This window comes from Aspergillus nomiae, assembly GCF_001204775.2.
Source record: "Aspergillus nomiae NRRL 13137 chromosome Unknown contig00017, whole genome shotgun sequence".
Taxonomy (NCBI): domain Eukaryota; kingdom Fungi; phylum Ascomycota; class Eurotiomycetes; order Eurotiales; family Aspergillaceae; genus Aspergillus; species Aspergillus nomiae.
This window is the reverse complement of record NW_015378072.1, coordinates 59,839-75,164: the sequence shown is the minus strand read 5'-3', so window position 1 is coordinate 75,164 and position 15,326 is coordinate 59,839. Positions and strand designations below refer to the sequence as shown.

The 15,326-nt window shown below is 48.2% G+C and overlaps 5 protein-coding genes across 5 annotated transcripts; 2 read left to right on the top strand and 3 right to left on the bottom strand.

Moving 5' to 3' along the window:
• Positions 1 to 1,402: 1,402 nt before the first annotated feature.
• On the bottom strand, positions 1,403 to 3,194 carry ANOM_002025 (WD repeat RBAP46/RBAP48/MSI1 family protein; the record flags this gene model as incomplete). Its single annotated transcript, XM_015547282.1, has 7 exons — positions 1,403 to 1,772; positions 1,838 to 2,323; positions 2,383 to 2,764; positions 2,803 to 2,843; positions 2,896 to 3,001; positions 3,055 to 3,117; positions 3,176 to 3,194. 7 exons carry the CDS (start codon positions 3,192 to 3,194, stop codon positions 1,598 to 1,600), a joined length of 1,272 nt encoding a protein of 423 aa, XP_015411161.1. The 3' UTR covers positions 1,403 to 1,597.
• A 601-nt stretch (positions 3,195 to 3,795) lies between these two features.
• ANOM_002024 (chromatin-binding exonuclease XRN1) lies at positions 3,796 to 8,073 on the top strand (the record flags this gene model as incomplete). Its single annotated transcript, XM_015547281.1, has 2 exons — positions 3,796 to 5,494; positions 5,543 to 8,073. The coding sequence occupies 2 exons, from the start codon at positions 3,796 to 3,798 to the stop codon at positions 8,071 to 8,073; spliced, it is 4,230 nt and encodes a 1,409-aa protein (XP_015411162.1).
• A 444-nt stretch (positions 8,074 to 8,517) lies between these two features.
• ANOM_002023 (uncharacterized protein) lies at positions 8,518 to 9,706 on the top strand (the record flags this gene model as incomplete). The annotated part of the gene is made up of 4 exons (XM_015547280.1): positions 8,518 to 8,839; positions 8,943 to 9,020; positions 9,087 to 9,601; positions 9,659 to 9,706. The coding sequence occupies 4 exons, from the start codon at positions 8,518 to 8,520 to the stop codon at positions 9,704 to 9,706; spliced, it is 963 nt and encodes a 320-aa protein (XP_015411155.1).
• Positions 9,707 to 9,923: 217 nt separating this feature from the next.
• Positions 9,924 to 11,749, bottom strand: ANOM_002022 (cytochrome P450; the record flags this gene model as incomplete). The annotated part of the gene is made up of 5 exons (XM_015547279.1): positions 9,924 to 10,336; positions 10,425 to 11,111; positions 11,205 to 11,289; positions 11,352 to 11,477; positions 11,528 to 11,749. The coding sequence occupies 5 exons, from the start codon at positions 11,747 to 11,749 to the stop codon at positions 9,924 to 9,926; spliced, it is 1,533 nt and encodes a 510-aa protein (XP_015411156.1).
• Positions 11,750 to 12,371: 622 nt separating this feature from the next.
• ANOM_002021 (snoRNA-binding rRNA-processing protein PWP2) lies at positions 12,372 to 15,322 on the bottom strand (the record flags this gene model as incomplete). Its single annotated transcript, XM_015547278.1, has 5 exons — positions 12,372 to 14,199; positions 14,252 to 14,499; positions 14,547 to 15,042; positions 15,110 to 15,222; positions 15,305 to 15,322. The coding sequence occupies 5 exons, from the start codon at positions 15,320 to 15,322 to the stop codon at positions 12,372 to 12,374; spliced, it is 2,703 nt and encodes a 900-aa protein (XP_015411157.1).
• Between the last annotated feature and the right edge of the window lie 4 nt (positions 15,323 to 15,326).

Here is a 15,326-nt window from a genome sequence, read left to right as displayed (position 1 = left end):
TCATATGCCCACCGCCTGCGGGATCGGCCAGTGACGGCCAGTCATGTTGTTGCAATCTGCTGACTCCTCAGTCCCTGTATGGTATTATCAATACCATTTACTATAACTACTAGTAAGGATATCAACAGCAATGATATAATATTCCCCACGATCTAGTTAACATGACTACTAACTAGTATTTACTTCCCATAGATGTACTGCCATGATTATCAAACTATACATTTCTTTCAAAATTCTCTATTTAATTTCATCCACACCACGTAGACTTATGACTTTCTTCATTCATGACTTTTAGTACTCTGTCCGTACTACTAGTACTACTGGTACCGTAATTAAGCATGTATGCTGGATGTACTTGCATACATCATTGTACGGGGTGCAGCGGAACCTAAGCTTGTCCAACGGCGCTATGACTCGGGACGTTTCTTCCCAGAATATCGTCCCTTGAAGCTCTGACTATCGGGGCACCAATCGCCCTAGGATCGGTCTCTGATCTTACTATACCTTATACGAGCTGTACCAGACATCTCCGACTCGGGAAACTTATACTCTTACAGGCTGTATCATCCATCCTCCAGACTAGGTTTTCTTTAAAATGATCGGGAAAATATGGAGCTGATTCGTTCCTGGAAACCCCGCGGATCCAACGGTGTGGAGCCAACTCGAGTTGCGCTTCATCCCTAGTAGTCACAAATTCCCTTATCCGTATGAGCCGGGAATATCTTCTCTACATTGATAGTTAAGTCTAATTGCCTTAAGATGTTGTTCTAGACGAAACAAAGAACTGCTCTTTCTCCAGGAACTCATATAATAGACACAGTGACAAGGTCGGAAGGAATATCCACCCCCACTAGCTCTGTCAAAGTAGCACCCTAAAATATCCGATACTTAGCGTCCTGGAAAAGCTATTCAAGCTCGGAAATGCATAGTATGTGCACAATTGCATCTAGTAAATAGCATTGAGGTATTGATGCTATCTATCACTCAGCTTGAACAGGTAACTGTAGTTGGGTGGTCTTTTCCTCTATAATACTCTATCCTCATTGTCTAAAGCGCACTATGATCTGTGTGATCATTCAGTACTATAGCAGGGAAATGGTGTATAATGCCGACTACTCATAAGTCTTAGTATTAGTAAGGACGCCATCTAGTTACACTAGTCCTGCAACCCAACATAACAATCTGCTCAGATAACTAGCGGGCGGTACCTGAAGTCAATCAGGGCCATACACTACATTCATGCTTAATGGATGACCCTTCTTCTAGTGCGTATATGGGCGCAGAGAAATAGCGGCGGGAGAAACCGGGCATTATCGGAAATGGTAAGTAGTAGTATCCCCAGGGCAGACGTAATATCGCGCGAAGCAGTACTCCGCAGTGGTGATAAAATGCATTGGTTACGCGAGTGTTTAGGAAGTGTGGTCAGGCTGTAATACTGTTCTTCTGGCAATGACTATCAATACAGCGGATCTTCAAGCTCACATGACTCTTTCTCATTGATATCTTCGTCCTATCGGCAGCACTTGTACAAGATTCCGGGATACTGTCGCATCAGGTAATAAAACCCTCGAGATATTGGATATTAAGATGAAGCTAATCAGGCCTCCAATTCCTCAGTTGGCACATCCTCCAAGTCCTTACCAACAATGGCATCAGCAACCTTCCACACCTGTAACAAATTGTCTTCAGCGGCAGAACACAGAACCCATGGGTCGTTAAGGTTCCAGCTGAAATCAGAGATACGGTTGGTATGGCCGCCGTGCATGAAGAGGCTGAAAGAAGGGTAAATTAGCAAAACAATGTTAGTAAAATGAAAAGCACAACTAGAGTAACATACAGCTCAGGGGGTCCATCTTGTGCATCATCAGGAGTTTGCTCCTCGCCACTCCGGCTAAGATCCCAGAACATAATTTTACGATCATAGCTTGCACTCGCCAAGACAGCTTCCTCGAATGGGTGCCAAGACAAGGAGGTTACGGAGTCGGTATGGCACTCGAGTGTGTGCAGTTTAGTCTTGAGATTACGCAGATCCCAGAGGCCAATGGATTTATCAGCTGAACCTGTCGCGAGAACGGTTTCTGCAGCAGGGTTGAACGCAATTGCGTTGATTGCGTCACGATGTTGGCCTTCCGCAGAAGCTGCCGCACGGCTTGTTTCCGCTTCTCGTATGTCAAGGATTTGAAGGGTAATATCGTCGGACACTGTGCCAATGAGAGAAGAATGAAGTGGGTGATACTGAACGTCGTTGACAATCGACGAATGATGGGTGTATGTGCGAGTTGGCTTCAACGCCTTATTGCCTTTCGTGTACGTGGTTAAATCCCTGCAAAGAGAGTTAGTTATCAGACAGTAGACACAGTGACTGGAGAACCGCGCAATTACCAGAGTCGAACAGTCTTGTCTTCACTACCAGTGACGAGGTGACCTGCGGTGTGTGGGCTCCAACTAAGACCAAATCCTTCCTTCGTGTGACCTAGAAGCTCCATTTGAGGGTTCACTGTGCCCGTAGGTAGACTGGGGTGTTTCGAGCGATCCCAAATCATCACCCTTCCATCCGTACACATGGTGGCAATCACGTTGGGGTTTTGAGGTTGATACCGCGCCTTATTTACTTCGCCTTTATGATCAATCTTCTGAACAATGTTGAACTTAATTTCCATCGGGGCCTTTTTAGAGCTACCGCCATAGCCACCAATTTCCCCACGCTCCTCATCGTAGTCGTCCGGGTTAGGAGCCGAAGGTTGGGAAGTTGCACATGAGCAATCTGTAGATAGTTTTGCGCGTCACTTGAGGTGTGTGTACCAAGCAGCAATCGATGAGTTGAATACGGCTTGTCGGGAACCCTAGAAAGGTTAGATTTCATGCAGAACAACCAACAGCAGAACAGGCGCATACTCTTGCTTGTCAGGTAGCCATTGTGTTGTAAGAGTAGGCCATTCTAATGCCGTACTAAGAATCATGTCATATAAGAAAGGCGCATTCTTCTTCCAGGTTTTGTATTCTGATTTAAGCCTTTAGCCTCATAACCGAATTCGGAGAACGAAGCTTAGTCACCTTCATTAATGACTTTCTCCTCGGTGCGCTCTTCCTCCTGTTCTTCCTGCTCCTCAATAAATCCTAAAGCGACGAGGTGTTAGATTCGTTTGCGCAAATAGAAGTGGAACAGAAATCGCACCGTCGTCGTAGGGCTCCATGATGAGCTTAGGAGATCACTGTAAGACAGAGAACAAGAACAGTATGACAGGGAATATTGATTAAGTAACTGTACAAAGTACACCACAAGAGTGAGAAAAGACGTTGTTATGCGAATGAGAGCTGTGTAAGGCCAAGGTTGACAGAGCTTGCGGACTGAGCTCCCGCTTGGAGAAACGCGACCTTCCCGTTGACACCGCGTTAATGGGCGCCAGTGAGAGCTAAGCCATTTTCGGCGATCACGGCTTGGCGCCATCATCTCCATCCTTAGACCTTACGACCGTTGACTCGGCAGAGTCACCAAACCTCACTGCTGACCTTTACGATTCCTAAAGGCGCTCTCGCCTTCGTTTAATGTTTCTTTCTGTTTGGAACATCGTTTTGTTTCTTTTTAGTTTGGAGTCCCACATTCTCTGAGAATTCGCAGTCGGCTATTCTTGTCCGTACGACCGCATCTTCCCATTCATTGAATGATTTGCCTCCGAATTCGAATACTTCTTCGCTTTTTGACGACTACGACGACCACCACGACAGGCTAGATACCTTCGCATTTTCTTATCTCTACAATATAGTCTACAGAAGATTTCATTGTATTGATTCATCATGGGTGTTCCTAAGTTCTTCCGCTGGCTGAGCGAGCGGTATCCTGCGATCTCAATGCTGATCGCAGAGAATCGGATACCTGAGTTCGACAACCTGTACCTTGACATGAATGGTATTATTCATAACTGTACACACAAAGATAGCGACTCCCCTACTTTTCGGATGACCGAAGATAAGATGTTTATCGCCATATTTAATTATATCGAGCATCTCTACGGCAAAATCAAACCCAAGAAACTCTTCTTCATGGCGATTGATGGTGTTGCCCCTCGGGCCAAGATGAATCAACAGCGTGCACGACGATTCCGGACAGCTTTGGATGCTGAGGTTGCGAAGGAGAAGGCCATCAGCCAAGGAGTTGAGATGCCCAAGGAGGATGCTTTCGACAGCAATTGCATTACCCCGGGCACGGAATTCATGGCTAAATTGACAGAACAATTAAAATATTTCATCAACAAGAAGATATCGGAAGATAAAGACTGGCAAGGAGTCGAGATCGTATTGTCAGGTCATGAAGTACCGGGAGAAGGTGAACATAAAATTATGGAATACATCCGGCACGCGAAAGCACAGGAAGGCTATGATCCCAATGTTCGACACTGCCTTTATGGTCTCGACGCCGATTTGATCATGTTGGGGCTCCTCAGTCATGATCCTCACTTCTGTCTTCTTCGTGAGGAAGTGACCTTTGGGCGCCAAGTCCAGAAAAAGCCCAAGGAACTTGAGCATCAGAATTTCTACCTTCTACATCTGTGCATGGTCAGAGAGTACTTAGAATTGGAGTTTCAGGAGTTGGAGCGGAACGACGTTTTGGGCTTTTCTTTTGACATGGAACGGGTTATCGACGACTTCATTTTGATGGCGTTCTTTGTTGGAAACGACTTTTTACCTAATTTGCCTAATCTGCATATCAACGAGGGTGCGTTAGCATTCCTGTTCAAAGTCTACAAGGAGATCTTGCCAAAGATGGGCGGGTATATCAACGAGCAGGGCGTTATCAACATGGAGCGTTTGGGTATGCTTCTTGATGGCTTGAGCGATGTTGAATTCCGCTTTTTTGAAGCTGAGTACTCAGGCGAGCGATGGATCCAGGCCAAGAAAAATGGCGGAGAAGACAACTCCGAATCCCAGGGGAGACCTAAAAGTCTTACAATTACCCCAGCACAGAAGAGTCTTCTGAAAGAGGTCAAGAAGTATGTGCTCAACCGACCTGAAAAGGCGGCTGACCCTCAACCTCTTGATTTCCCTCCCACACTGCCTGCTCGAGATCGCAAGTTCTTGGAGCAACTTGCAGATGACCTTCGGCTGCCGTGGACTACCGAACCAGACGAACATGGGGAACGGTTTATCAGATTTAAGCTTCCAGCAAAGCAGGGTGACGATAGTGACGATGAGGAAGACGAAGAGGCATCCATGGCCGTTCAACGTATCATCCGAAAGTACGAGAATGCAAAGGTTCAAGAGCTCTCTGCTGAAGACGCCCAGAAAGCCGCCGAGAAGAAATATGAGGAAAAATTCCAAGAGTGGAAAAACAAGTATTATACAGGAAAGTTTGAATGGGGGTTGGAAAATCATGACGAAATGAGGAAATTAACGGAGAACTATGTGCAAGGTCTCCAGTGGGTTTTGTACTATTATTACAGAGGCATAGCGTCCTGGCCGTGGTTCTTCCAGTACCACTATGCCCCAATGATCTCTGGTTTGTCTTCCTACCGCTCTTCAAATAGTCTTCACTGACTTGCTCTAGATGTTAAAAAGGGCCTGAAAGCAGATACGAATTTCCAGCTTGGTCAACCCTTCCGGCCTTATGAGCAGCTTATGGGTGTTTTACCCGATCGAAGCAAAAAAATTGTGCCTGCTGCCTACCGGGACTTGATGACTTCACCGGAATCTCCTATTGTCGATTTCTACCCTCGTGATTTTGAGTTGGATATGAATGGAAAGAAGATGGAGTGGGAGGCAGTTGTCAAAATCCCATTTATCGAGGAGAAACGCTTGCTGGATGCTCTCAAAACGAAAGAGCACCTATTAACTCCGGAAGAAAAAGCACGGAATGGCTTCGGTGCTAGCCTTAAGTTCACCTACTCGCCCGATGTACAGTTTATCTACCCATCGTCTTTGCCTGGTGTTTTCCCAGATATTTCCAATTGCCATTGCATTGAGAATATCTTCGACTTGCCTACTATGGATGGTCTCGAGCCCTACATTGGTCTGGTTGATGGAGCTCAACTTGGAGCATCAGCATTAGCAGGTTTCCCAAGTTTGAAGACTTTACCTCGCGTTGGCCAATTAGGCTTCCATGGGGTGTGCGTCTTCCAGCAAGAGAGCCGCAACGAAAGCATGGTCATCACATTACTTGATCCTGGAAGCAGGTCAAGTAGCGTATTGGCTAAGCAGAAACTCGGACAGCGTGTTTTTGTGGGTTATCCATTCCTACAAGAAGCATACGTTGTCCGCGTTTCCGATGAGCTTTTCGATTACATCAAGCCTGAAGGGGAGGAGCATGTTGTTAATATCCCCCATACCGAGGCTCAAATCGAACAATGGAAGAAGAAAGCCGACAAGATCGAAGGAACGTACAGTAGGCGGCTTGGCACGATCATTGGCCCTGTTGAGGCGATGGTACACGTGCAACTACTGAAGGGGTTGCTCAAGACCGATGAAGGTGCTACAGTGAAAGAGTTCGCGGATATCCCGGGGCAAGAAACCGATTACGCTCTTCAGCTCGTCGTTGATGAAGTGATCAATCCTGATGAACGTTTCATTGAACGTGATGCTCTGCCTATCGAAGAAGAATTCCCCGAAGGCTCTCGTGCATTCTTCCTAGGAGAATTCAATTACGGTAGGCCTATGCATATCACAGGACATAGTAATGGCAAAGTGAACGGATTAATCGCTGCCGTTAAGGGTCGGGAACCTGAGTTTGGAAAGGAGCGTGCTAGGGATGCCGAGAGGTTTTGTCCTTACATGCCCTCTTACGCGATTGCACGCAGTCTGCAGCTGAATCCCTTAGTATTGGCGAAAATCACTTCGGCCTTCTCTGTGGATGTGGAGGGTCAGCGTGTTAATCTGGGTCTCAACCTGAAGTTCGAGGCGAGGAAACAGAAGGTTCTGGGTTATTCACGCCGTGGAGACTCCGGCTGGGAGTTTAGTCCCAAAGCAGTTGAACTACTCCAGCAATACATGATCAAGTTCCCTGAATTCATCGCTGGTATCCAGCGTAACCCTCAGGGTGATCGCTATAAGCCAACGGATTTCTATCCTGAAGAGACCGCCCTTTTAAAGGTCAAGGAGATTCGTGAGTGGCTCAAATCTATCGAGGCTAAGAATTTCGAGAGAGTTCCTCTCGATGCTGAACAGCTCGATTCCGACATTGTCAAGTTGATCGAGCAGGATGCGGACCAATTAATTCAAAGCCAGCCCGCGATGCAAGCAAAGAAAGTTGGAGGGGTTCCACGAAGTGCTCTTCTCAGACCATCTGATGTGGAGCAGAGACTTGGGAACCAGACATTTAAACTTGGTGACCGCGTTGTCTATGCCCAAGACTCCGGTAAAGTGCCCATAGCCACTCGCGGAACGGTCGTTGGTCTGACGCGGACGTCACGGGCTCTTCTCCTGGATGTTGTTTTCGACGTTTCGTTCATGAGCGGAACCACACTAGGTGACCGATGCTCTCCATTCCGGGGACAGACGGTTCCTTCATCTTCTGTCCTTAATGTTTCATACCGACAGCTACTCGCCACAACCCGAGCAGCCAGCAGCCAGCAAAGTCAACCATCGCCTTTGACAGTTGCGGGCTATGGCGCTCCTTCTGGGCCTGATGGAAAGGGGCAGCTGAAAGAAGCTTCAGCCCCTCCACCTCTCAGCCACTCTTACCGAGGTGCAGTAGCAGGTATGGGCAACGGCCGCGGCAATGGTTTCCCTCAAAGAGGCCGAGGTGGTCGTGGCGGACGGGGCGCCTCTAATGGTGTCGGGCCGCAGACAACCCTACCCTTCCGGCCACATCCCAACGGTGGAGAACAGCAAACGGATGGATCATATCGCGGAGGCAGAGGGAGAGGCCGCGGCGGCATGGCCCGCACGCGAGGAGGATACATCCCTGTGGATCCCAATCCAGATGCGGGTGTAGTGAAGCACAACCCGAACTTCCGGGCACAGAATTACTCACAAGTTCCCCCACCTAAGAACTTGAACAGCCGTGGCGGGCGTGGTGGCCGAGGAAACCCTCGGGGGAGCCATCGCGGCAGAGGTGCTAGTACAGGGAACAATCAGGCTTGATTCTCCGTGTGTGTAGCTGTTGCCTCTTGATATTGAAACAAATCTGACCCTGAAGTGGTCTGGACGAAATTTAAAAGAAAAAAAAAAAAAGGATGCATTGAGTTTATTTCTCACCTTAAATGCGAATAGAGGCATGGAGGCCTACGGAATATACAAGCATCAAGATGAACCTGTATATACTGTACCATAGCCTCCTACGAGTATCGGAGTGAACTTACCCGAGGTAGCAACAGACTAGACCCAAAGATGACTAGTCACTAGTGGCCTTCCCCGCATAAACGCATCTCCATTGAGCTTGATCAAATAGTGCGGAGATGGATAAATATCCGAGTAGTCGTAGTTCATCCTCTGATAAATAAATACCGAGCCATAGACAACGTAACCTACCAAAGCCTAGTAATCAACACAGTCGTCCAAACCCCTTAACTTGAAACAGAACCAACCATGACCTCAATACCCAACTTCGACAGCCTAACCCTAGACCCCAAGGGTCCCGTAGGAAACGCATGGGGCTTGTTCCCCAGAAATGACATCGGCATGCTGAACCTGCTCACTCCAGAAACCGTCCGGCAGGCAGCGAGTGAAGAGATTCGCACGGGGGTTCGGATTTCGCTCGATCTGACATTAGACCGACTCAACCACCCGAGTTATGGACGCAAGCCGTTCACCCGGGAGATGGTGAATAAGGCGCCGAGAATTGTGAATGATGATATTTTGATGTTTAATACGCAGACAAGTAGTCAGTGGGATGGGTTCCGGCATTATGGTATGTGTATCCGTGTCTCTTTGGAGTGTTTTCAATGTGATGGGGATGGTCACGGTCTTTGACGGTGACGTTAGGGTTAACTTCGGGAAATAAATGTATTTAGGGCACCAGGAATTGGCCTGTTACTACAAGGGACATACGTTAGAAGAGTTGCAGAACTCACCAGTTATCGGGATTGATTGTAAGACGATTTACTACTCATCAGCACCGAGATTTATACCATACTAACACAATGAAAAATAAAAAGCATGGGTAAACAACGGCGGTATCGTAGGCCGAGGAGTCCTCCTTGACTATGCAACCTGGGCGAAAAAGAACTCAATCCCCCTAACCCCCTTCCAAACAACCAGTATCCCCCTTTCCTCTATCAAAAGCATAGTCCAAGAAAACAACATCCAATTCCGACCCGGCGACATCCTCTTCGTCCGCACCGGCTTCACAGAAGCCTACAACAACCTTTCAAAGGAAGAAGAAGCCGCGCTAGCCCAGCGCCCCAGCCCCGATTTCTCCGGCGTCGAGAACGGTGAATCCACGCTGCGCTGGCTGTGGGAGAACCAGTTTGCCGCAATTGCCACCGACTCGCCGAGCTTTGAGCCATCACCTGTCGTCAGGGAGGATTCACCAGCGGACACGACATTGCATCAGTGGTGTCTTGCAGGGTGGGGGATGCCAATCGGGGAGTACTTTGATTTGGAGGAGCTTGCAGAGTATTGCCGGGCGAATGGAAGGTGGAGCTTCTTCTTGTCGAGCGTGCCGCTTAAGGTGAGTGAATTGAGCTTCGGTGGGGGTGTACAAGGTGGGTGCTGATTGATGTTTTAGGTTCCGGGGGGTGTTGCGAGTCCTCCTAATGCGGTTGCTATTCTTTGATATGTAGGGTGAATTCATTTGCCGGAGTTGTGGAGGCTTTGCTTTGCAAGTGTGCGTGCAATTAAGGACTATTTCCAGACTAACTCTGGATGGGAGCCAAAGACAGATAACAAAACTCAATATCAATCAATGTGAATGTATGGTGCCAGTCCAAGTAATACATTGTATCGCATCGAGCCCTAAGTAACCTGTTCCAACATAATACCAAACCGCCACATCAGATATCAACGTTCTTTTTCTTGATGAGAATCTTAGTACTCATGCTCGGCATAATCTGCTCTCCGTTCACGATGTTCTTTGGTCTTTCGGTTTGACCCTCCTCAAATTTGAGATCATACTCAGCCAGGAGCCGACTCATGACGGCCTTCGCAATGACCACCCCAAAGAACCGGCCAGGGCAAGCCTGTCCACCAAATCCGAAGTGTAGGTTGGCGGGGCTGACATCAGTAAGGCTTCCATCTGGGGCATCAAGGTCGTTACACCAACGGAACCCGTCGAAGTTAAGAGGGTCAGAAACGACAGCTGGATCGCGAGACATAGGTCCGGATGGGAAGCAGATATGAGTTCCTTTGCGAAGAGTGACTCTATCGGAGAGGGTGACAGGCCGTTCGAGGACGCGTTGGGCGGAGACTGGTATCGTTAGTTATTGGTTTATGAGCAAGGCTTTCAAGGCGCGGAGAATTGAACAAATGTGCATAAATAAGAGATTGGTACTTACCTTCAGAAGGTGGGTTAAGGCGCTGTGACTCGCGAAGAAAGCTATCTAATCGACGCTGGGCGCCAAAGTTGCTCAACGAGGCCCTAATCCATCCGTTTCTCAAGGTCTCATGTATTTCATCTCTCAGAGGCTCAAAGTACTCGGGATGGACCAGCAGATCATACATAGCATGGGTGATGAGCATTGTGCTGGTCTGAACGACAGCCAAAGCCATGGTGATCATTAGTCCATATGCCAAGTTCATGGGGTCTCTGTCGGAGTCATTGTCCGCCAGATCCATCATCCATTGCAGGAAGTCATCTTGTTTCTTGTAGGACGGTTCATTGAGCTCACGTCCCCTGCGGTGCTGGATAATAGGCACAATAAGTTGTTCTGCGATCCATCGGAGTTGCATTTCTAGTCTCCGGACACTTGGAAGGAACGGAGCGATCAGGCGACGGAGGAGCCTTGGAACAAGCTGTAGTTTTTTGACGGTAATGCACACCTCGTATGTACAATTGGTCATAGTGTTGATCCATTGCTCGCTTCTGCAGAGCCTCTGGCCGATGATGATGCGGGATGTCGAGTGTGTAACGAGCTTGAGGATCATATTGTACAAGTTGACGGACACATACTTGCCTTCGCAATAAGGGACTACAGCCGAGAAGGCATGGTGGAGTTCAAAGAGTAGACGAGGGATTTGACGGTCTATGATCTGGATGTCAGCGCTGATGCTCGGTATCTAATGAGATATGTGATGCAGTCATATATTGCACGTATTTCAGCCCTCTTCCTACATACCTAAAACCGGATTCAACCTCCCCGAAACGGTGCGCGCCGGCAACTCGCTGTTTATGAGTATGTTGGTACATCCTCCCAGAATATTCTGGATAGCACCTGGTTAGCTGGATACATCTTATCTGCCCAGTAACGGGTGGATGTGCTTACCTTGTACTTAGCACCGACAAGGCTTGCCTGACGTGAATGAACATCTCCAAGTTCCTCAAGATACCGCTGAGGTAGGATGACTAGGTCTCCATCCAGTTTGAGAATCCGGAAGGGCTTGGACTTGTACTAAAATATAATCAGCACCGACGAGCCTTTCAACACAGATGAAAACATACCTTTTTGTATCCAGAGTAGATCAGAAAAGGCGCCTTAACGACATAAAGGATGCGGTTGAGAAATGGAGGCAGAAGCCTGAAGTGCGTGACCGTAGGCAGGCTGGGCTGGCTCGCGTTTGCAGTAGAGCGCTCCTTGATAAAATAAAAGGCAAGGAGGCCCACAAAGATAGAGACGCAGTGCCATACGAGCCCCATTTCTTTCAAATAGTCCATGTAATCCATTATGGTTAACTAAGGAGCCTTGGGATGAATCAGGAGCTATGAGACTGAAGATATGGATGTAGATGCGCAGAGAAGATTGGTCCTTTCATGAACACAGTCAAACACAAGGTTGGAAGAAAAGAGAGAGACAAATTGAGTAACAGACAGGTCAATATGTTGGGCGCCATGGCGATTGAAGCGGTGTTGTGAAAAACAACAGCATTGCGTTCCAGTGAGTATCAATACAAACGGCCATATATGGGTATTTGTGTAGAGATGTTTGTTACACAAGCACACCTGATACCATGAGCTTCCATCGTTGCCTGCTTACAGTGTATAGATACTAGTCTTATACCCTTGCTACATTCTTAAAAGTCTGTAGACAGTGATCCATTGTTCTTAAACTACACAGGGCAGAACATGGTTGTTGCTGTCTTGCAAGATTTCGATTATTCATATAAAGACGTGTCTAGACGTATGTACATCATGCTATCCAAATACAAGCATCAAACGACCCCCAAACTTTTGCTGTCCCCTTTTATCTTCCAGGTATACCAGTATCGAACGCCAGACGCAAATGCGAAGGATAGAAGAATGTTGGATCAGAAGAACAAGTGTGTAACCAAAGGAAGATGACCCGCAATCACTCAAGCCCAATCCATTCCTCTTCCTCACCTGCGGTGCCAGCCATGTTCCCATCATTTGCTGTCGTGTCATCCGTTTCAACATCCGCCAAGGTTAGAGTGTTGGTCGTCTTCTTGCCCGCAAGAACGGGTTTCGAGAGTAGATAGTTCAGATCGTACAGGTTCTTCTCCGTCATTCTCTTAAGGTTCTCCCGGATGTCGTCAATGGCACGCTGAACAGCGCGAAGCTCTGGCGCAAAAGTACCGGAATTTTCCTTAAAATATCGGCCATGGCTGCTCATGAGAGATTCAATCCACAGCAAGTTGAACTCCAGGTGTGGGGTTTCCTCAGCAGCGTGAGCAACATAACGCAGCAGACGAGGAAGGTAGACTGTTGGCACGGCACGAACGACATGAGAGATTTCGGGTGGCGGGACTGCTTCGTGAACTAGGCGGATATACTTCGACACATTCAGCCGGAACGCCATAACCATCGCCTTCAGGAAAGTGTCATCATTATCGCTCGTGCCTGTTGTATATGCCTGTTTGGCATTCTCAAGAGTCTCCATAATGCTAGCCGGGGTGATCGAAATGTCAAGATCAAAGGGATCGAAAACATATTCTGTATCCAGGCTATATATGAGAAGACCCTCCGTAGACGCCGCACAAAATGCACGTCCAGTTGGGGAGAAATTAACGCAAGTGACACGTACTTCCGGCCGAGTGGTACGAGCTCCAGCGTCTCCACGCTTGGCGCCAGGGAGGGAGCGATCAATACGGTCTTCGCGATCCGATGCCTCGCCTGTCTCATCGATCAGGTCTCGGGGACCAGCTTCTGTCAAGTCGCGACTGTTCAAGATCTCCTGGGTACCATCAAGCGAGGTGTTGACGGAAACTGTGTACTTCTTCACCAACGAGCCCGTCCTCACGTCATACAGGCAAATGTACTTGCTGTTGCCTCCCGCGAGGATACAGCTTCCATCAGCGCTGTATGTAATACAGTTGAAGAACTTAGTTCCTGCGGCGTTTGCAGCGGTTTGGCGATCAGTTATCTTGCGGCCTCCTGAGACGTCACGACGGCCATCAATTCCGCTTTCTTGTACTGCATCAGCCACAGACCAGAAAGTCAACTGGCCATCGAGCGATGATGCAGCCACCTGTTTGCCATCTGGCCTAAAAGCAACGCTGAGAACATCAGACACAAGTTGCAACGGCTCGCTGGTCTGTGTTCGGCCGAAAATGCTCCATACACGAACTGTACGATCCCAGCTACCACTGACAAGGTGGTTGCCGTCTGCAGCAAAAGCAAGAGCGGAAACGGGGCCTTCATGGCCACTGAGTTGATCAAGCAGTTGTCCGGTCTGGACAGACCATATATGAATATCGAACGAATCTGGAGATCCGGCACAAACCACTTCGCCACTTGGATCGACAGCAAGCGAAGAAAATGACAATCGAGACGGCGCGGTGAAGGTTCGGAAATTGCGATAACGGATGAGGTCCCACGCTCTCACTGAACCATCCAACGAAGCTGTGAACAAGACACTTCCTTTCTTGGCGAACTGGCAAGCAGTAACTCCGCTGCTGTGTTCAGTAAATGTCACGATACAGAAGCCCGACTTGACGTCCCAGACCTTGACCTTTCCATCGTCCGAAGTAGTGACGATCTTCTGGCCGTCGGGGGAGTAAACTAGGGAGCCCATAGACTCGAGATGACCCTGTTGTTTCAAAATGTACGACTCGGACTGCCATTCCCATACAAGCAGTTGGCCATGCTTAGAGGAGCCAAAAGCCAGCCACTCGCCAGATTTGTTTACCGTCACATAGTCGATGTTGCTCTGGGAGACGCTGCTCTCGGTTAGCAATAAGCACTTTATATAGTTTGGGAAGCCTATTATACCTCAGAAGGTGTATCATGTTGAACTCTGGTAAGTCGTAGAGCCCAAAAAGTCCGTTCGAAAAGCCCACCACCAGAAGATTAGTGGGGGCATGGAATGCAGTGCAATTGACCTTGGCATCATTTTGCATGAAGAAGTCCTTTTTCACAATCCTCCAGCGGGCCTCGGCAACATCCTCCATGGTATCGGGGTCTTTCTTTGTCACATATTCCCACCTGAATAAAGCTCCATCTTGACTAACGGTATAGATCTACAAGGAAGTCAGTAATATCCAGACGCACAATCAAGAAGACTTACAGATTCTTGATCAGCAGAAAAGAATGCCGCCTTCACGCCTTGCCGGTGCCCTGCCAATGTGGTTGGTTCAAAGCCCTCCTCTGGATCCAAACTCCATACCCGTGCTGTTAAATCCTTGGAAGCAGTGAGAATGAAACGCGAATCGTGAGACCATTCCAAATGCTGAATGACGTCAAAATGACCAGCAAGGTCTCGGTGTAGGACGAAAGGTGCGAACTCGAGCTCTCCATTATTGTCCGCACCTGGCGTTGAAGGGGTATGCCAAAACTGCAGTCGTCGCCCCACTCCTACAGCAAAGAATCGGCCGGATGGGGAGAACTTGAGGGAGGAGACACGGCCCTTAAAAGAGAAGTGGTGGATAACAATCCGGCGCTTGAAGTTCGTCAAGATTGCGCGCCCATTTTCGTCAACGGACAGTAGGAGGTTGCCTTGGGGCGTCAGATCTAAACGGTCGATGTTCGTGCGGTGCGCAAATGGGAGAGTGTATGATGTATTGCTTCACGCGGTGTCGCATTAGTGATAACTGTCAATTGGTACTTGCAGAGATGCATATAAGTACATACTGAACAAGGTCGAAGACCGTCACCCGGTTTCCTACGGGGGAAAGCAGACAGGTGCCATCGGGAGTGAAAAGAAGATTTCCTTTGCGATAGACCGTACCCAGTAGGTTGGAAAACTAAAGCATTGTCAGAAGGCTTTACTTTGAGTTGGAATTCCGAATAAATAAACAACAGGAGCTATAGCTAAAGATAACTGACCTTGAAATCTGTCTTCATTGTC